The sequence below is a fragment of the Anolis carolinensis genome, chromosome X, assembly GCF_035594765.1.
Source record: "Anolis carolinensis isolate JA03-04 chromosome X, rAnoCar3.1.pri, whole genome shotgun sequence".
NCBI lineage: Eukaryota > Metazoa > Chordata > Lepidosauria > Squamata > Dactyloidae > Anolis > Anolis carolinensis.
In genome coordinates, this window is record NC_085847.1 from 1,117,740 (window position 1) to 1,138,656 (window position 20,917).

Sequence of the window (20,917 nt, forward strand, 5' to 3'; positions counted from 1 at the left end):
GTTTGATCCTATTTAACTTTTTGCCAAAATGGACACATTATTATAATTATTATGTCAGGCATACTCACAACCTCTGAAGATGCCTGCCACAGATGTGGGCAAAGTGTCAGGAGAGAATGCTTCTGGAACATGGCCATACAGCCTAGAAATCTCACAGCAACCCAATTGAGGGCCTGTTTGAAATCCTGGAATAATAAGTGTTGTTAGATATGACCGGGAGACACTTCCAACTTGCATTTGCAGCATGGAATGAATTGCACTGCTGTCGACAAGTGGGAAAACGTCACCAAGGCCAGCTCACCCCATTCTCTTTCACATAAAGCATTGTGGCTCACTTCTTTTAATAACCTCGCATCCGTTCTCACAGAACACACCCACAGACACAGTCCAGGATAAGAAAATCATAATTTTAATGAAGCTGGCAATGAAAAAAAGACTCCCGCGGTAATTGCCACAGAGTGTGTTTTAAAATCAAGACTCTTAAAAAGATCTGAAACCGAACAATTGTGAAATATATCAGGGAAGCATATTGGGAAAGTATGCCAAATCAAGAGGCAACAACTGTACTCACATCTGGATATTGGCAGCAAAAGGTTAACCTCATGAAACCCAAATCTGACTTTTGGAAGATATAACAGCGTAGACCTGGAAGAAACACAGGGTTTACTAACACACATCTCATTGAGCGACACACATGACTTCCATCGACATTTCAGCGGTTTTCTATCAATAATGAAATAACCTGCAAAAATCATGCTAAAAATGTCAGGAAGTCAGGAATGGGAAATCTGTCTGAAAGAGATCAAGTGTAGCTGGAGACTGGGACAAAAAACCAACACAATCAGTTGAGAGTTTACATCTTAATTAATTTTCAAGCGAAAGCAGTATTTCCTGTAAATCTGGATTACATTAATGAACATTCAAAAGAAAAGAGAATCTCCTAGGAAAGTAGATGCTGGTGAAAGAGGCAAAAAGGGAAATCAGGCCATGTTGTACCTTTAATACTGCTGTAAAGGAGATTTAAAAGAGCCAGTGCTCTGGAGAACAGAGTTGGGAATGGAAACTCACAGGGGGACACCGAGCAAGTCACACTCTCTCAAAAGGAGGCTTTCTAAACAAGAAAAGCCCATTTGCTGTTGTATTCTTTCAGGTTGCTTTTGACTTAAGGCATCTCTAAGTTGCAACCAACCTGAAAGAATACAGCAGCAAATGGGAAAGTTAAACAGGTTAAGATTTTCCGACCATATCTGCCACCAGTCTCTCTCTTACTCACAAAGACACACAAAATAAGACAAGAGGTATGACACTCTAATCATGACAGTTTTGCTTTGTTTCCAAGGTTGACTTTGATGCCTTCAGCATCACTATGACAGAACAGCAGCTATGCAACATTAAAATAAAAAATACGCCCCACATCTCAGTATCGGCAACCCACAGCAGAAGGAGGGCAACTTCCTTTTTGTTGCAATCCAATTTCCCGAGCCCTGGCAGTTCCTATTTAGGCCAAATTTTAGGAACCCAGACCAAGCCCAGTTGAGGCAGTACGGCATGTGCTCTCCACAGATGACGTCCAAAACAATCAAGAGCGTGGACACGTTTCAACAATGTTTATCTGCTCCACCCTTTCTCTAATAAGCCACACAATCCTGTAGGCTTGCGTGGTTCAGCCCCACTGCTGAACCTCAAATATGGGCATATAGATTGAATGCAACCCACCCGAAGAGGAAGACAAGGAATTTCCAAACATTCTTATTCTGCTAAGAGAGCTGCCGGTACAACAGTTTCCCCACAAGATATTCCAGAGTAAGAATATACTGGTCTTTCCCATTATTCCCTGTATAACGAAAAAGTTGTTTGCTGGAAACAAAACACCACACTGTTCGCATCAAAGATCTCTAGACCTTTGGCCCTTCAGATGTTCTGAACCACTACTTGTACACTTTTTTTCAACCACACTGGTTGGGCCTTCTCCAAACATCTGGCAAGTCAAGGCTCCCTCATTCCTAACATTGCTAGATTATCAAAGAAGCATGTTATGTTCTTATTTATTGTCCTATTAAATCATGAGAGGGTTCAAAGATATCAACAGAAGAATTTGAACTAATTTTCAAGCAATGTACACTCGGCACTTGTTATAGCAATTAAAAAGCAAATTAATTGCTTTGTGTGTTAGTTGAGTGTCACTGGGAAGGATTGTTTCAAAGACACATGAATGATAATCTGTCCTGACACTAGTTTTCTCCGATAGTTCTAACACTTTTTTTCAACTTAAAATGCTCATCCAATGTCCCCAACATCTAATGCACTATATCTAAGACTAGTGACCTTTAAGAGCTCTACACATTACAGCCTTACAAATTCATATAACTGAGTGGAATGTCCTAATAATGTTGAGTTTTCCCACTTTAAGATCTATATATGGAAACAACCAGTGAAAGTATTTTTCAAAACATGGACCACATCCAGGTGTCATCCAGATGTCCCATTTGTATGAGAAACAGAATAACGGGTAGAGGGAAGATCATGAAAATTGGAAGCCAACTCTGAGAGACATTTGCTAGAAGAAAATAATGCAGATACCTTGTGGAAAGCAGAAGACTGGAAGTCTGGTGAATTGATAAGAGATAAATATGCCATTTGATTTCTATTGTTAAAAGAAATAGAGTATATAAATGCACTGAGTTACCCTTTCTTGCCTTACATATGCAGAAGATGATGGTGTATCATTGGTTTGCGTTATTTACAGGCATATGTCTTCTAATGACAATGCTGGAAACTTTCCTGGTCATAGAATCATAGAGTAAGAAGAGACCACATGGGCCATCTAGTCCAACCCCGCCATACAAGAAAAGCCACAGCTACATTAAATTTTCCTTTAACACTCACTAAAAAAACAGGAAGGGAAAAAAATCCCACAACACAGTATAATATTTAACTACAAAAGGCTTCCCAAACTTGATTTTCTAACAGCAGGGTTTCTAGTGCTGACGCCAAAGCTTACATAGGCAAGAAAGTTTCCCCAAAAATCATGTTTATTAAACTACTGTACACAAGCATGAAGACGTCTGTACAGGAAGTTCAAATGGACATCTGACAGCATTACCAAGAAAAAAAAAAGAAGTGGCACTAAAAAGATGGACCCACATAAATTACTTATAAAACCCTTCAAAAGGGGACCCACAAATGCTAAATAATCCCTGATGATTCCCATTGGAATTTTCTCTTTTTTTTCCAGAAGGAAGGGAAAACATTAAAAAGTTAATAGCCTTTTAAAAACCACCAATGGCAAACTTATCTAAGGGAAGAACCGATCAAGATGGAAAGCACAGGGTTTTGCGTTCACAGAGCAACGGATTCCGTTTTCCGCCGCTGCAAATTCACAAAATCAAAACACAGCCAGGAAGATCAACTGCGAATGAGAGAACCATTTCAGAAGACGGAAGAAAATGCGGTAAGTTGCTATTTCTTATATTTGTGGAAATGTTTGTCCTGATGTTGTCAGTTACTCGAAGGTCAAAATGGAAGCCCTGTACGTCGGACTTTGAAAAATAAAACCACGCAGTTTGAGGAAGAACAAAGCAACAGCTTTTGACTTGTCTGCCCTTAACAGTGTTGTGTTTTCTTAAAATATAAGCATCTACAAAACAGTGTCCCAAGACAATGGAGAGCTGGGCTTCTTTTGGGTAAACCCGTGATTAAAGGGAAGACTTCTTGTTCTTTTGCTGGTTCCTTGGGGAATTCTTTAGCACACTTCTTATTCGGAGATAAATCCCAGTGGACTCTGCCATGTTCTCAAATTCAAAAGGTGTTATCCCTGCCGCAAACTTGCTCATATCCGGGATGGGGCTGGTGATTTTCAGGGCCATGTCAGCACCGTGAGCAACAGGATTATCACCGCCGCCCTTCTCATGGTTTACTTCATTCACGGAAGTGGAGAGGCAGTTTTCAGCCATCTTTTCAGAATCTACGCCATCAAGCTCTTCCTCTTTGGTTAAATCAACCAGTTCCTCAGCTGAGATTGGCTTGTTATCGCCATGCTCTTCTGTTAAATCAATCAACTTCTCAATAACCGTTGCTTTATTCTCAGATTCTTCTACTTTGGGTTTCAGCTCCATGTCGTCCGAGAGCTCTGGCTCCAACACTTCCACATTCTTGTGTGTTACTTCTTCCAAAAGAACCTCAGGCTCAGCCCTCGACGGGGACGATGACACCGAGTTGCCCGTTAAAGGTGTCCCTCCCGGGAGATCGGAGTCGCTGTTGGTCCCATCGGCCTGCTCCAAGGCAGCCCAAATGAGGCGCTGCTGCTCCTCCAGCTCCTCCAGTGTCAGAGTGTCTTCATCCATGGCAGAGCCCTCTGCTCGCACGGCAGGAGAATTGTTGGAAGTCGCTAAAGCAGAAGCATTGCGGGGAAGCACTGAAGATACTGACATTGGAGGACGAGGAGGCGTAAAGTTGGGCGGCGTGGCTGGAGGGGTACCTCGTGGCAGGGGCGGAGGAATGGCATTCAACGGAGACCCTGGAGGTAAGGGAGGTTGGAACTGGAAGCCATCGTAATTGGGAGAATTCTGCACCATTTCAAAGTCTGGAATGAAGAGAAAGGGCATTTCTGAATTATGATTATTACGTGTTCAATCGTTAGGACAGAGCTGTCAAACTCAGTGTCATCGAGAGCCACATCAACCTTATGATTGCCTTCAAGGGCCACGGAATCCATGGATACCGGAGGACCAACTATATAATAATAATAATAATAATAATAATAATAATAATAAAATAAAACTTTATTTATATACCGCCTTATCTCCCGGATGGGACTCAGTCTTAAAAGCAACACAAACATTACATAACAACATAATAACACATTATTAAACAAAGTAAAAAATACAATTATAACAATAAATAACACTTATATGACCAGATCAAGGGGACGGGAACCATAAACCCAACATATTAAAATGCATCATTTTAGGCTAGGGAAATCTTGTGCAATATATTCAGGCCCAGAAATCGGCGGTAGTCCAATGTAATTACTCAAAAACCTGCCGACACCACCAGGTCTTCAGTTCCTTACGGAAATTGAATAATGTAGGGGATTGCCTGATCTCTTTTGGCAGTGCATTCCAGAGCCATTCCATAATAATAATAATAATAATTCCATAATAATAATAATAATAATCCCAGTGGTGATGGATACATGGGTACACTGGGTGTCGTACCAAAAAATCTCAGCTGGCATTTGGAAACAATAGACCAGTGATGGCCAACCTATGACACGCGTGTCAGCACTGACACGCCTAGCCATTTTTGCTGACACGCTGCCGCATGCAGATTGATTGGATGACTAATGTCTTTTGTTGCCAAATTTGAGTCGGCTTATACTTGAGTATATACGGTATATATTTTTACATAGCAGTCAATATTCTTTAGTACCCAATTTGGGTCTCCAGTTGTTATTGAATGACATCTCCCATCCCTTTTTATTATCTGGGGATAATGGGAATTGCAACCCAACAGCTCTTGTGGCTCTGAGGTTGAGGAAGGTTAGACACAAGTCTTGTATATCTCAATTCAAAAATCACAGAAAAAGCTGCAGTCTTCCAGATATTATTGTATTCAACTCCCATCAGCTCTAGTCATGTCCAATGAGGAGTATAGGAGTTGCACATAAAATGACATGGCGGGTTGCATTTGGCCTGCAGGCATTGAGTTTAACACATGTGGGCTAAGATCAAGCTGTTATTAAATAAGATGGACTGACATTTTGAAAACCCCTGTCTTCTACCCCTCTAGAGATTGATTTGGATGGAAGACAAGAGTATATATACTTATTTTTTATAAGTTATATATTTCACTGCTTCGTAAACCCCAAATAGGGTTCCCATTGCTCTATGTTGTGGTCACGAAATATTTGGAAACAGTAAAAAGTTTCTGAATGCAATCAATTGCACAAGTCTATTAGTAACAATACTAATGCAGAAAGTTGTACTCCACAAATGTGTAATTGTGTAATGAATACAATCAATTGCACAAGTCTATTAGTAACAATACTAATGCAGAAAGTTGTACTCCACAAAAATAGAAAAACCGCCTATTTAGCAAGCCTTGTAAATACTGATATATTATCAGCAAATGTCTACTTTTTATACCTATTTTATATGTATACTAGCTGTGCCCGGCCACGCGTTGCTGTGGCGAAGTCTGGTGGTATGGGAAATAAAGTATTGAGGAATTGGTGGTAGTTAAGGTAAAGGGTAAAGGTTTTCCCCTGACATTAAGTCCATTATAAATGGGTTATATAGCTGTGTGGAAGGGCCTTGAGTCTACATATAATCCAGTTCAGATCAGATAATCTGTATTTTATAGGGAGTGTGGAAGAGGCCTAAGTGAGGCCTAACTCTGCCTGTCCCCTGGGCTGAGTAGGTTGGTAGGAGACCAAGTGGGCGGAGCGTAGTCTTCTAACTGGCAGCAATTGGATAAAAACAATTATTCCTCTCCCTCTAATTAGGACTTCATTTTTCTTTTCTTTTTGTTGTATGAACGTAGAGGCATGGATGAGGGGTTGTGCTGCCAAGTTTAGTGTTTCTGGGATGTGTAGTTTTGTTGTTTTGTCCTAGGCCGAAATTTCATTACCCTTTTATATATATAGATATATTATATATATTTTATAGGTCTATATACCTGGGGTATATAGACTGGGGTATATAACTGGTCGGAACCCCAGTGGCGAAGTGTGTTAACACACTGAGCTGCTGAACTTGCCGACCGAAAGGTCCCAGGTTCAAATCCCGGGAGTGGAGTAAGTGCCCGCTGTTAGCTCCAGCTTCTGCCAACCTAGCAGTTCGAAAACATGCCAACGTGAGTAGATCAATATGTACCGCTCTGGCGGGAAGGTAACGGCGCTCCATGCAGTCATGCCAGTGGCCACATGACCTTGGAGGTGTCTACAGATAACGCCGGCTCTTCAGCTTAGAAATGGAGATGAGCACCAACCCCCAGAGTCAGACATGACTGGCTTTAACGTCAGGGGAAACCTTTACCTTTACCTTTTTATACCTGGGATCATGTAAAACTTTTATTGGGCCAAAAGGGGTCATGAACAGAAAAAGTTCAAGAAGCCCTGATATATCTTGTGAATCTTATGAAGATAGGATATGAATAAAGATTACAATGATTTGCTTTTTATGTATAGGTAACATTATAAATAAAATAATATAAAAAAAGATTACAATGATTTGCAATAATAACGATAACAACACTATTACTACTAATAATACAGGAATGAATACCTGAATCCATTTCCATGTCCGCTGATGATACTTCGGCATTGTTTCCTTTCTGTCTTTTTGAACGATGGGAGCTCTGGTGAGACGAAAGTCTTTTACTGTTGGACTTTGAGCCAGCCTGGAGACAGGTCACAAAAAGAAATGAGAGAAATCAGGAGCAATATGGGAGATGGCGGGAGAAGGCAAACATTTTTGTTAAAGAGGAAAGCCACCAAGCAGGGATTTTATCCCCATACTGAATATATATTCACCGAGCGGTATGTCGAAAGATAGTGAGCAAAGATGTCCTTTTGCTGAGACGGCTGAAGGGGCACGGAACCAAACAACCTCCATTCCTGCAGCAAAAGAAATACGGGACTATTGAGAAAAATGGGATATTTAAGAAGATGCAAGAGCGGGGTAATTGAGAAAGAGGGGAAATGAACTGTTTTAAATACATGGTTATCTGGTGGAGTTGTGAGAGAAACCCCATGAGGAACTCCCAACAAATGAGGAAACAGTATAGAAAAACAAATAAAATAATAAATTAAAGAATGTTAAAAGAACAGGTGGTCCAGTAATTTTTTTTCATGTCAGGAGCAACTTGAGAAACCGCAGTAAAATGACAAAGCAGGAGATAAATGTCTTCTGGAAACTACTGATGCAGCCACGTGTACCATGAGAGGAGGGCGATTCTAAAAAGTTGAGGAGCAATCGGTAAAGAGCTCCTGCCCCTTGTATCTGCCAATCTGATCTTTCTTAATGGTAGACCAGAGATCAGCGTCTTCAAGACTGGCCTCAAAGTCTTTATATGTATATGTATTTATATTTTATATGTATATTGTATATACATATAATATTCATAATATTATATTGTAATACGACATAATACTAATAATACAATATAATAATATTAATTATATATTATATTTTACATGTAATATTACTAATAATATTACAATATATTGATACAGGACAATATAGTAATTTATTACCAGTATTGTACTATGCTAATATAATATTGTATGTAAATTTAATTTGTAAGCCGCTCTGAGTCCCCTTCGGGGTGAGAAGGGCGGCATATAAATGTAGCAAATAAATAATAATAATAAATAAAGTCCAGGCAGGTGCATATGGGTGCAGGTAACCCTTCAAAACACTCTTCCAAAGGAATCCCAGAGAGCCAATGCACCCAAGAACCACGTCTACTACCCTCAGTCCCTTGGAGGACGGAGAAAAGCAATGCGTAAACACTGCTACTTACATCTGATACTCCATTTGGAGTGGACATATTAAAACCAGGATAATTTATCAGCTTGGAGATGTCGTATGTGACACGTCGACTTAGATTGTAATCATCTTCCTCCTCGGCTTCATCCCCAGGCGATGCTGTATAGAAGCATCAAACATATTACTGACGCCACGAACAAGACAGGGCTTAGCACATGTATCAGTAATATATACCGTATATATTTTTTATTTATTTATTTACAGTATTTATATTCCGCCCTTCTCACCCCGAAGGGGACTCAGGGCGGATCACATTATAACACACATAGGGCAAACATTCAATGCCCATAAACACATCAAACAGAGACTGAGAGACACACACGCAGAGGCAAGTTAACTTTCTTCTGAGGGGATGTTCGATTCTGGCCACAGGGGGGAGCAGCTGCTTCATCATTCACACTGACGGCACTTCCTCATACCAGGTCGTAAATTAGTTAATCTTGCCTCCCCACTTTTATTAGTGGTACCTTATCTCCTACTTGATAGATGCAACTATCTTTCGGGTTGCTAGGTCAGCAACGAGCAGGGGCTATTTTTTATTTTTAATTGACGGGTGCTCACCCCGCCACGGGCTGGCCTCGAACTCATGACCTCATGGTCAGAGTGATTTAAGGCAGCTGCTCAACAGCTGCGCCACAGCCCGGCCCCTTATACTCGAGTATAAGCAGACCCAAATATAAGCCAAGGCACCTAATTTTACCACAAAAAAACTGGGAAAACATTGACTCCAGTATAAGCCGAGGGTGGTCAATTTCAGAAATAAAAATAGACACCAATAAAATTACATGAATTGAGGCATCAGTAGGTTAAATGTTTTTGAATATTTACATCAAGCTCAAATTATCTTAAAGACTGTCCAACTCTGATAAAATCATTATTCTCATCTTCTTCAATGTAAATGTGCTTATGTATCCTTTTAATAATATTAGAGTAAAATAAATGTAATAATAATAATAATAAATACAGGAAAATAATACATGTAATAAATAGAGTAAAATAAATAATAAAAATAAATTCAGAGTGAAATAATAAATGCATTAATAATAATAATAAAAATAGAGTAAAATAAATGTAATAGTAGCAACAATAACAGAGAAAATAATAAATGTAATAATACCAATAATAATAGAGAAAAATAATAAATGTACCATATATTCTCAAGTATAAGCTGACCCAAATATAAGCCAACCAGGACCCTCACCCGAGAATAAGCCAAGAGGGGCTTTTTCAGTCTTAAAAAATGGCTGAAAAACTAGGCTTATACTCGAGTATATACAGTATATATGTTTACATTTATACTTATTTATACAATTGTAGGATTTACCATTTAGTCGACTGTGGGACTTTGGTAATAAAAACACTGTCTTAAACCTGGAAGATTTCTTTTTTTGCCATCTCTAATGGCAACTCAATGAATGAGATAATGCCACGATCCTCTTTTCCTGTTCCCTTCTATTTTACAGTAAGTAGCTTCTAACCACCAAGTGCCAGAATACACTGATTGAAATCTGTACTGTTTTCAATAAATAGTAAACTTGTCTACTTTAACTAGAAATCAGTGGAATTGAACCAGAAACTGTGCAGTTAAACACACTGTTATAGTTTTTAATGCTAGCGGCTTTGAGTCTCCTTTAGCGAAGAAAATGCGGGGTATAAATACTACTACTACTACTGTTTTGTTTTGTTTTTCAAAAGGCTATCGACAAACAGTCTCTCTTTCTCTGGCCAGGGAAATGCAGAAGGCAAGCCCTTCCTCAGCACTCCTTTACCTTTTCCATCATATAATGTCAGTCCAGACTTTTCCATTTCTGCCTCTTTCAGCCAACCTGGGGGATAACCCAGCTGCCGCATGCGATAGATGAAAGGGGGAAGACTCTTCTCGGTGACACCGAGGGCATCTTGAAGTTCCTCACTGTTTGAAGAGGGGAAAAAAACCTTATTAGAAATACAAAGGACCTGAAAACCACGACTTGAGCCATTTCAACTGAGCAGCCAGATTTCAAGAAAACATAGCCATTTAGCTAAGGAAGAAATAACCCGAGCTCTGAGGATGACCTGGGAAGGAATCCCACTGGAGCATTGCAGCACATCAAAATACCTGGGAGTCACTCTGGATCACGCTCTGACTTGTAAGAAGCACTGCTTGAATATCAAGCAAAAAGTGGGCGCTAGAAATAGTATTATATGAAAGCTGATAATAATTTCAAAATGGTATAGGACCCCTTATCAACTGGCTCATATTATGAAAAACGTTTCTAACAAATGTTGGCATAAATGTGGGGAGATTGGCACTTTTTCCCACATGTGGTGGGACTGCCCTGAAATCCAAAAATACTATATAACAGTTAGAGAAGTAATAGAGGAAATAATAGAGCAAAAGCTATATTGGGATAAAGCTCGATTTTTGTCTCTTAACATAGAGGTAAAGGAGGGGAACAACCAATGGTCAGATATATTAAAATTTATGATAGCCGCTATACATGCTACAATTGCCAGAGGGTGGAAAGATAAAACAAGGTGGGACCTAAAAACCTGGTGGTCCTATTTCTCTGAATATTTAATTAATGATTTCATTCATGAAAAGAAAAATAAATATTTGAATATTCAGTTAAGACAAGATTGGCATAGGAAATGGTCTTGTTTAATCGATAAAACAGAAGGAAAAGATAGGTACAGAACTTTAAATCAGGCCTTCCAGACAATTAAATCAATGTATTGATTCAAGCAACCCAGTTGGGGGTGGGAAGAGGGTGGTAAGGGTGGGTGGGATGGGGGGTTTAAAGGGGCAATAAATTAAGATATGCGGTAAAGAGAATCACAATTGGAACCTGTATCCCAGCCATAAAGATTGTAAATAGTTTTTATGTTATCTTTTAGATGGCTAAGGTATGCAGTGTATTGTTTTGTTATCTGTATGAAGAATAATTTTTTTAAAAAAACAAAACAAAAACGAAAGCTGACGATCACAACCAGACACAGTGAAGACATCTACCCTTACGCTTGGCTACTCTGTTGCTGAATACGCATTCTCAGTGTGGAATACATATTACTACGTTAAAACAGTGGATGTGGCTCTTAATGAGACATGCTGCATTATCACAGGATGGCTAAACACTACACCGCTGGAGAAATTATACTGTTTAGCCAGTACTGCACCATCTGATATCCGTCGGGAAGTAGAAGCCAATAATGAAAGAACCAAGGCAGTGACATCTCCAGCCCATCCTCTGTTCGGATATCAGCCGGTATGCCAACACCTTAAATCAAGAAACAGCTTCCTAAGATCCAGATACTCGCAGGAACACATCAGCAAGCAAGAGTCCAAAAGTGGCAGGCTAAAACCCAGAACCTTACTCAGTGGCTGAGACTGGCTGAGAAACTCCCTACTGGGCACACAGAAGACTGGTCGACTTGGAAGGCGCTGAACAGACTGTTTCTGGGGCCACAAAGTGGAGTCCACGACATGCGAATATGGAGAAGAGCAAACCACAGACTACAGACTACAATGCAACCTGAGCTCTGCCACATGCACAATGGAGGACCTTCTCACAGTGACAGCAGAGGCACTCCAAGAGGCCAGCTTCTTGTCAAAGGAAATTTAGTATCATGCCACGTTTTTTACTTTGTTTGTGTTTTTAAATACATTATAACTGTATCCTCAGTTCGCTTCTGACATGATAAATAAATAAAACTAAGGAAGGATTACCTAATTATGCCAGGCTTGAACCTTCCAAATCTTTCATCGATTTCATCTGCGTGGTACCGCTGCTGGAAGTTTTGGTTATTTGCTTCCCCACAAGCATCCATAAACTGTTTTCTTTTTTCACTGATACGGGCAGCATTTCGTGGCTGAAACACAATTGAAAAACAAAACAAAACCAGAAAGTCAAATTACCAGGGGCATTGAAAAGGCTGTTAATAAACTGTGTTCTGCTCTTTTGATGAAGCACTACTGAGTTATTTTTACAGAAAAAATAAACATATATACGTGTGTATATTTAAATGTACATAAATATAAAATAAATTCACTTTTTCTGTAAAAACTTATATTTATATAACATGATATATTGCAAATTACCATATATAATCAAGTATAAGCCGACCCGAAAACAAGCCGAGGCACCTAATTTTACCACAAAAAAACTGGGAAAACATTGACTCCAGTATAAGCCGAGATAACAATCAAATTACATTGAGGCATCAGTAGTTTAAATGTTTTTGAATCTTTACATCAAAGTGTAATTTAAGATATGAGTGTCCAACTCTGATTAAATCCTTATTTTCATCTTCTTCAATGTAAATGTGCTTATGTATCCTTTTAATAATAATAGAGTGAAATAATAAATGTAATAATAATAAAAAATGCAGTAAAGTAATACATGTAATAATAAGAGTAAAATAATAAATGCAATAATAATAAAACCAGATTATTAAATACAATATAAAATACACCATGAAAATCCTATATAAATTATTAAAATGCCACTGCAGATAATATGTCACCATCCTTCTGGGGACAGAGTAGAAGAAGCTTGAAATATCTTTACCTGTGGACAATCTTTCATTTGGTGGTCCTCCAAGCCACAATTGAAGCAGTGAGGTTTGGGCCTGCTTTATAAAAGTAAAATTTTTACAATAGAAATAATCAACATTGCAATAACACCTTACACTAGGGAAGGAATAATGCAACCCTTTGGATGATACAGAACTGCACATCCCAGCCGCCTTAGCCAAAGCTGGGAATACTGGGAGGTGTAGTCCAACAACATCTCAAGGGCGTCATAATTCCCGCTCCTGTCTTACATTTACAGTGCCTTTTTGAAAATCTGTTTGTCTAACTACAATTCAAAACCTACACTCAGCTGTGATAGCAGTGCTTGCAGTGAAGCACTCTTAACAGCTATGGAATAATGGCATTTAAAAGCGTGCACTTTAAGAATACTACAGTACTAGCAACCTAGATATTGGAAACAAAAATTCGATAATACAGCAGAGTCCCACTTATCCGAGTTCCGCTTATCCGACACTCCGTATTATTCGAGGCAAATGTCCCCCCCGCTCTCTCTCTCTCTCACTCACTCACCCCGCCGGGTCCCGGTGCTGCCGGAACCCAGGCGGATGAGTGAGCGAGGGATGGTGGGCGGGTGAGTGAAGGAGGGTGGCAAAGGCCCTCACTCGCTTCTTTGCTAGGCCGGGCCCCGGTGCTGCCGGGCCCCAGCATAGCAAAGGAGCTGAGGGATGACAGGCGGTGGGTGAGTGAAGAAGGTGGCAAAGGCCCTTGCTCGCACCTTCGCCAGGCCCGGCCCAGACAGCACCGGGGCCCGGCCTGGTGAAGGAGCTGAGGGACGGCAGGCGGGCGAGTGAAGGATGGCGGCAAAGGCCCTCGCTCCCTCACTCCTTCGCCAGGCCGGGCCCAGACGGCACCAGGGCCCGGCCTAGTGAAGGAGCTGAGGGACGGCAGGCGAGTGAAGGAGGGAGGCAAAGGCCCTCGCTCGCTCACTCCTTTGCCAGGCCGGGCCCCGGTGCTGCCGGGACCCAGTGTGGCGAAGGAGCTGAGGGACAGCAGGCGAGTGAAGGAGGGCGGCAAAGGCCCTCACTCGCTCCTTCGCCAGGCTGGGCCCCAATGCCGCCAGGGACCCGGCCTGGTAAGTGAGTGAGGGAGGGAGGGCGAGCAAGCACCCACCCTGTTATCCGTCAGTTTCGCTTATCCATCATTCTGCCCACCAGTTTATGACGGATAAGTGAGACTCTACTGTATGTAAGAAATGCCAGTAATGAAATCCAGCTCGTAATAGTCCAGGAGTAAGAAAGACTATTGAGGAAAATCAGGTGTGACTGCTAGAATTTTAAAAATTGGAATTGGAACCCGGTTTTGAACCACACATTCCGGTTTAAGTCAGGAAGGAAATGATTGACTGAATGCAATGACTTGAGGGAAGAAACCAGTGCAAGCTAAAAGAGCAGGGACTCTGATAAAATTGCATCCCACCATGGTCTGGTCATTAATGCAGTTCAAAAAAGACACTTCCATGTTTCAACAGCATCAGAGCTTTGCAATTCAAAATATTTGGGGGATACCTCCTTACATGTTTGTTTAATGCACATAGAAGCACACCAAGTTACAGACCGGAGTAAATCATTCAAAAATTGGCTCAATCTCGATAGGCTCAGAGAAATACACACCTTTTAGGCTTTACTTGTATCTCTTGTCCATCTAGTGAAAGGATCTGCGTGAAAACTTGCTGGTATCTTAGAAGTCAATAAGGAATTGCTATTGTATGAAGCAGAATGGATTGTTTTGTTCCAGTGGTAATTCAAATTGCAACCCCAAAATATTATTGTAGACTTTGTTTTGTTTTAAAAGTAATACCAGAATTATTCCTGATAAAATGGTGAGATTCTGCTTGAAAGAGTGGTTCTGTCAGTGTTGAAAACTTGCCTTCTCTTTCAAGCAGAATCGAAGCCTACTTATATTCTTCTTTCTGGAAATACAAAAGTAAGAGACAACAAAGGAATCTGTCTGCCAGGGATTATTTCTTCACCAAACCAATGTGCCTTCCAACATTTGACCCCAGTTTTATACAGTTAACCCACTCAAAATATGCAGATCGACTCAGTCTCTTTGACTACTAATTGTATTAAATAGCAACGTTAGCACGAAAAGGGAATGACGTTGAACTAAATAGGATACTTGGGTATTTCCCATCCGTCTGTCAGCTGAGGATTCTCATTTAATATAGGTTGCCCCAGTTTATCAAGACAAAAATTGGTAAAATAGAGAACACTTCCTATAACCTGCAGAAAGAGTCAGAAATGTCAGTATTTCATCAGGTGATAAGACAACATTTTTAAAGAAATGTACTTAAATATTTCATTTAAATTCTATTCTGATATAATTAAGTACATTAAAAGAATGGCTCTCGTGTTTAAGCTCTGCAAATGAGACCATATATTCCATACAACCAGTCAATTGATAAGGGATATAACATTTACTAATAAAGATAATAAATGGCGATAAGAATTATGCTATTTACCAACTCTGTCCTAGTGCCATGGTTGGAAAACAGCAAGTACTGGATTCAAATAAGCAAACTAAGAGAAGTAACTTACGCTAAATGCTTCCTTGATTTTTTTGGACATATTTGCGCTTGTCACTTTAGGGTCTTCTTCCAACACAAAACTAGAAGGCTAATGTGTTTTTTTCAAAAACAAAACAAAACAAGACATAGTTTATAAAAGGCTAAGGTTATTGTCATCCAACAGCGAAGTATAGATTTCCATATATTCTCCTCAGCTACCCTTTAGGCCTTGAACACAGTCCTGGAACATACATATCAAGGTGGGGAACCATTCAAATCTAGGCACTTATCATAGCGATGAATGAGCTTTGCAACTCCTTCCCCACTAAACTCTGCCGCTTGCATCCTCAACGCAGCGTTTTGGCGACGATGCACAGCTGCGCAAAGGGGTGACCGGCAACTTTTTGGATAACCCTCGTATATGTGTTTTATATTGTAAGCCGCCCTGAGTCCCCGTACTGGGTGAGAAAGGTGGGGTAGAAATGCTGTAATAAGTAAATAATAAATAATTGCAAACATGATACTGCATCCTCCATTTCCAGAAATGTGAATTGAGAAACTCTTTTATATATAAAACCCCAAGCTGGCATTGGAGGGTCTGCCAACATAGCAGTTCGAAAGTGCGCAATACGAGTAGATCAATAGGTACTGCCTCGTGCGGGAAGGTGAAAGGTTGCCCCATACAGATATGCAAAACATGCCAGCGACAGATCAGAGAACAGGTAACAGGCACTGAATGTTTGCCTTATAGGTGTTCTGTAATCTGCTCTGACTCCCTCTGGGGAGATAGAGCGGAATATTTTAAAAGTTTATTATTATTATTATTTTTATTATTATTCTCTAGAGAAGGGACACCACTCAGTGGGGTATCAATCATATATGCCTTTCTTCAACAACAAAAGCCCCCAGAGCTGGTTTCTCACAATACCAATACATGCCCGTATGCCAAACTTACTCCATTAATATATGAGTGTATTATGAGCATTAATATATGAGTAATATATGAATACCTGTGGCTTAAGACTGAAGTAGGTCTTGTCAGGTTCAGCCCTCTGTTGCTCCTCATATCTCTGAACCAAACTCACTATAAAATCCTCTATTTCTTGATGATATTGCCTACACAAAAGATCATCAGAACAGACAATAAATAAAACTGTCCTGTCTGTGTTACAGTTTTAGAAGATGATAAAGCACATGCCTAGGTTCCCTTAATTGAGGACTAGGGAGGAAAAAAAAAAGAAACCAAAGCACAGAAGCATTTGTTCCTATGCAGGGCTGGGATCACATTGTAGAAATTCAAGTCATTTTCATGTTGCATGCAATTTTTGGACAGTTAGTAAACCTCAAGAAATCAAGGCTACTAAGGGAAGTTTTGAACAACTTTTTCCTTAAACATCTAAACTCGTCCTCTTTTTTATAAGCCAACCCGAATATAAGCCGAGGCACCTAATTTTACCACAAAAAAACGGGGAAACATTGACTCCAGTATAAGCCGAGATACCAATAAAATTACATTAATTGAGGCATCAGTAGTTTAAATGTTTTTGAATCTTTACATCAAACTGTAATTTAAGATATAACTGTTCAGCTCTGATTAAATCATTATTTTCATATTCTTCAATGTAAATGTGCTTATGTATCCTTTTAATACTAAGAGCGAAATAAATGAAATAATAATAATAAATGCAGTAAAATAATAAATGTATTAATAATAAAAATAGAGTAAAATAAATGTAAAAGTAATAACAATAATAGAGTAAAATAATATATGTAATAATAATAATTAATAGAGCAAAATAATAAAAGTAACAATACCAATAATAATAGAGAAAAATAATAAATATACCATATATATACTTGAGTATAAGCCGACCTGAATATAAGCCCACCAGGACCCTCACCCAAGTATAAGCCGAGGAGGGTTTTTTTCAGTCCTAAAAAAGGCTGAAAAACTAGGCTTATACTCAAGTATATACAGTAACTTTTAAAAATAAAAATAATTGTGTATGCTTTATCTTCCTGTCTCCAGTTCTCATTGAAAGAACATCGCCCCCACAGTCTTCGCTAAAACGGCTTCCAACAGCTAAAACTGTGCACTGTAGAGCTAACTATTCGGACTAGTGAACTTAAACCAATATGAGAAATATACTTACTTGGATACATTATTGTTCATGGATAAAATCTGCAGCAAAGGCCCATCAACTTTAGCATCATCTATTGTAAGTCCACTAAAGAAGGAAGCACAAGGATGTCTTTACAGTAGGAATTAGCCAACCTTGCAGAATGTCTCTGAGATGGTTTGGGAGCTTTATGCCCACTTTATCTATCATAGAAACACAGTTCAGCATGCAAAGGACAACTAAAAAGCAAATTAATACCCAAAGAGAAATGTAACAATTGTGAAAACCTGATTTGCTAGTCTTCTTCTGGGACCACAACCCATCTAAGTAACGGACAACAAAATAATAATTTCCAAGCTACAGCCAAAATCCCCAAACGTGTACAAGAAGTTTCACCATCATAAGGGGACTCTGGTGCATGCAACATGCCAAACCCCTTTTTAAAGAATGGTAAAAAGGGCAACAAAGTATAACTATCAGCTCCATTATGCCATGCATTTATAACATCAGACACCATTTTTGAAAAACAAAACTTAAAAAAATAGGCCTGTGGAACACAGCTACTGAATCATAGCAACTGAATCATCATGTACATATACGGAACCATGCACACCTACCTTGGCCGAGTCAGTATGTTCAATTTTCTTCTAAGTTCACGATGTGAATCATTTAGTTAAGGAATTTAAAAATAAAAAAGATTCATAACAATCAACCTGGAATGATTGCCACAGCTTTGAACTGCGTGTACAATCAGTAACTATTTTTCGTTAATCCTAGGCTCTAAATTTCAGGGTGTGCCACTCCAGAAGTCATCAAACTACAACTTCCAGAGTTCCTCACCATTGGCTATGTATCTAGAATTGCTTGGATTTGCAGCAGCCCAACAAGATCTGGAAGGCTACACAATTCCTACCCGTTCTAGATGCACATGTTAACAAGCCCTGAAAGGATAACTGCAAAAGGAAAGTACATTTCTAAACCAGCCCTCGGCCACAATTGTGTCGGTCATGTTCTCAGCACCTAACTACCTCACAGTGTGGAAGCATGAAATTCACACATATTGTTTTCCTTGGTAGCAATAATAATAATAATAATAATAATAATAATAAGGCAAGCAGATGAGGCAACTTTCTTCAGTGGTAGTAATAGAGGCTCTGCATTATCCTCAAGTCCTGGTTTAATAAAAAGGTTTATGAAACTGCAAAAAAAATTGTTTTTGTGGGACATTCTGCAACACCTTTTATTGAAGTGTATCAGTCATTATCTCAGAGTCCCAACCAATTCAACAGAGTTTGTGGCAGCCACAAAAACCAGGTTTCTGGAGTAGAACAAGAACTTTCAAAGTAAGGACCGCACAATTAAACAGGAAATAACTCCGGGTGCAGCCTTATATCCCAGATTATTAAGGCAGAGAATCCCACATTTTCTGAGTGTGGACTCAGGGCGCAGCCTTATATCCCAGATTATTAAGGCAGAGAATCCCACATTTTCTGAGTGTGGACTCAGGGCGCAGCCTTATATCCCAGATTATTAAGGCAGAGAATCCCACATTTTCTGAGTGTGGACTCAGGGCGCAGCCTTATATCCCAGAATATTAAGGCAGAGAATCCCACATTTTCTGAGTGTGGACTCAGGGCACAGCTTTATATCCCAGAATATTAAGGCAGAGAATCCCACATTTTCTGAGTGTGGACTCAGGGCGCAGCCTTATATCCCAGATTATTAAGGCAGAGAATCCCACATTTCATAGAATCCTAGAACCGTAGAGTTGGAAGAGACCTCATGGGCCATCCAGTCCAACCCCCTGCCAAAAAGCAGGAAATTGCATTCAAAGCACCCCCGACAGATGGCCATCCAGCCTCTGTTTTCGGAGTGTGGGCTCAGGGCGCTTCCACACAGCCTTATAGCCCAGAAAATCCCACAATATCTGCTTTGAACTGGGTTATCAGAGTCCACACTACCACACATCCCAGTCCAAAGCAGATATTGTGGGATTTTCTGTCCTGATATTCTGGGATATAGAGCTGTGTGGAAGGGCCCATAGCTTTATATAATATCAAGGCAAATACCTCACAATGTCTGCTTTGAATTGTGTTATCTGAGTCCACACTGCCATGCATTCCAGTTCAAGGCCTCAAGGGACCCAATGCCTCACAACAAGGCCCCATTAGAAGAGAGTGGGCGCAGAACCTGTGGAGAAAAGGCCCTCCCGGCCTCCCTCAATCCCGGAGGATATTCTCGGCCTGCAGGGCCCGCACCGCCTCCTGACTCTCGCTCAGCCTCTGCCGGAGCTCTTCGCAGTCCTCCCCGTCGCTCTCCCCGAAGCGGGTGTCCAGCGCGGCCTCGTCGGCCTCGGCGTCAAGCTGCTGGAAGAGTTCGCGGTCGCCGAAGTCCACCCGGGCCGCCATGGCAGCGGCGCCCGCTCCTTCTCGCCCTCAGCTTCGACAGACTCCAACTCCCAGCATGCAACGGCGCCGGCTCTCAGCGGGCGCACATAGGCCGGCGGTCCTTTCCGAGCTGGGCCTTGTAGTCCGAGGGAGGAGGCCCGCCCTTCCGCCCAAGAAGCGGAAGAGGCAGCCACGGGGCAAAGCGCCTTTGCTTTCAGTTCTCCCGACGCATGCGCAGATTTTAAAAAAAACAAGAGCTTTCATTTAGGCGGGGACTCCCAATTCTCATTGGACTCAGGCTTTCATGGCCGGAATCACTGGGTCGCGGAGTTTTCCGGGCTGTATGGCCAAGAAAACATCATACCAACCTGAGAGCCAGGAAGATAGTTCCATCTTGTCTCCTGTGCCATAGCAACATGCTATGCTAGTTTTATATACATATATAATTTATAAATATATACTGTATATACTTATAATATTGATAATAATATTATAATGGAATACAATATCATACTACTAATACAATATAATATTACATATTAAATGTAATATTACTTATAATATTGCCATACAATGATATAGTACAATATAGTAATTTAATGCTTATATACTGTGTCCTGCTAATAATATATTGTATGTTCATTTGAATTGTAAGCCGCTCTGAGTCCCCTTCGGGGTGAGAAGAGTGGGATATAAATGTAGTAAATAAATAATATTGTTCCAGAAGCATTCTCTCCTGATGTTTCACCCACATTTATGGCAGGCATCCTCAGAGGTTG

The 20,917-nt window shown here is 40.3% G+C and overlaps 1 protein-coding gene across 2 annotated transcripts; it reads right to left on the minus strand.

Moving 5' to 3' along the window:
- Positions 1-386: 386 nt before the first annotated feature.
- Positions 387-20,306, minus strand: zcchc8 (zinc finger CCHC-type containing 8). 2 transcript variants are annotated; one of them, XM_062958632.1, is made up of 14 exons: positions 19,986-20,306; positions 18,369-18,409; positions 17,785-17,859; positions 16,642-16,747; positions 15,663-15,740; positions 15,244-15,347; positions 14,736-14,801; positions 13,100-13,163; positions 12,259-12,401; positions 10,322-10,464; positions 8,527-8,651; positions 7,535-7,618; positions 7,287-7,401; positions 387-4,582 (listed from the first exon to the last, which is right to left on the minus strand). In XM_062958632.1, the coding sequence occupies exons 1-14, from the start codon at positions 20,157-20,159 to the stop codon at positions 3,696-3,698; spliced, it is 2,205 nt and encodes a 734-aa protein (XP_062814702.1). In that variant the 5' UTR covers positions 20,160-20,306; the 3' UTR covers positions 387-3,695. The 2 variants fall into 2 exon arrangements, with proteins under 2 accessions (XP_062814702.1, XP_062814703.1); XM_062958633.1 differs by having other exon boundaries at positions 13,100-13,160; positions 19,986-20,305.
- Positions 20,307-20,917: the final 611 nt, after the last annotated feature.

Excerpts from the sequence above, each read along its gene's own strand:
- zcchc8 (XM_062958632.1), bottom strand. The coding sequence starts at position 20,159 with ATGGCGGCCCGGGTGGACTTCGGCGACCGCGAACTCTTCCAGCAGCTT. Across the intron at positions 14,802-15,243 it reads GACGGATGGGAAATACCCAA|ATACCAGCAAGTTTTCACGC; the intron begins GTATCCTATTTA and ends TTGACTTCTAAG. Across the intron at positions 4,583-7,286 it reads GGACATGGAAATGGATTCAG|ACTTTGAAATGGTGCAGAAT; the intron begins GTATTCATTCCT and ends TCTTCATTCCAG.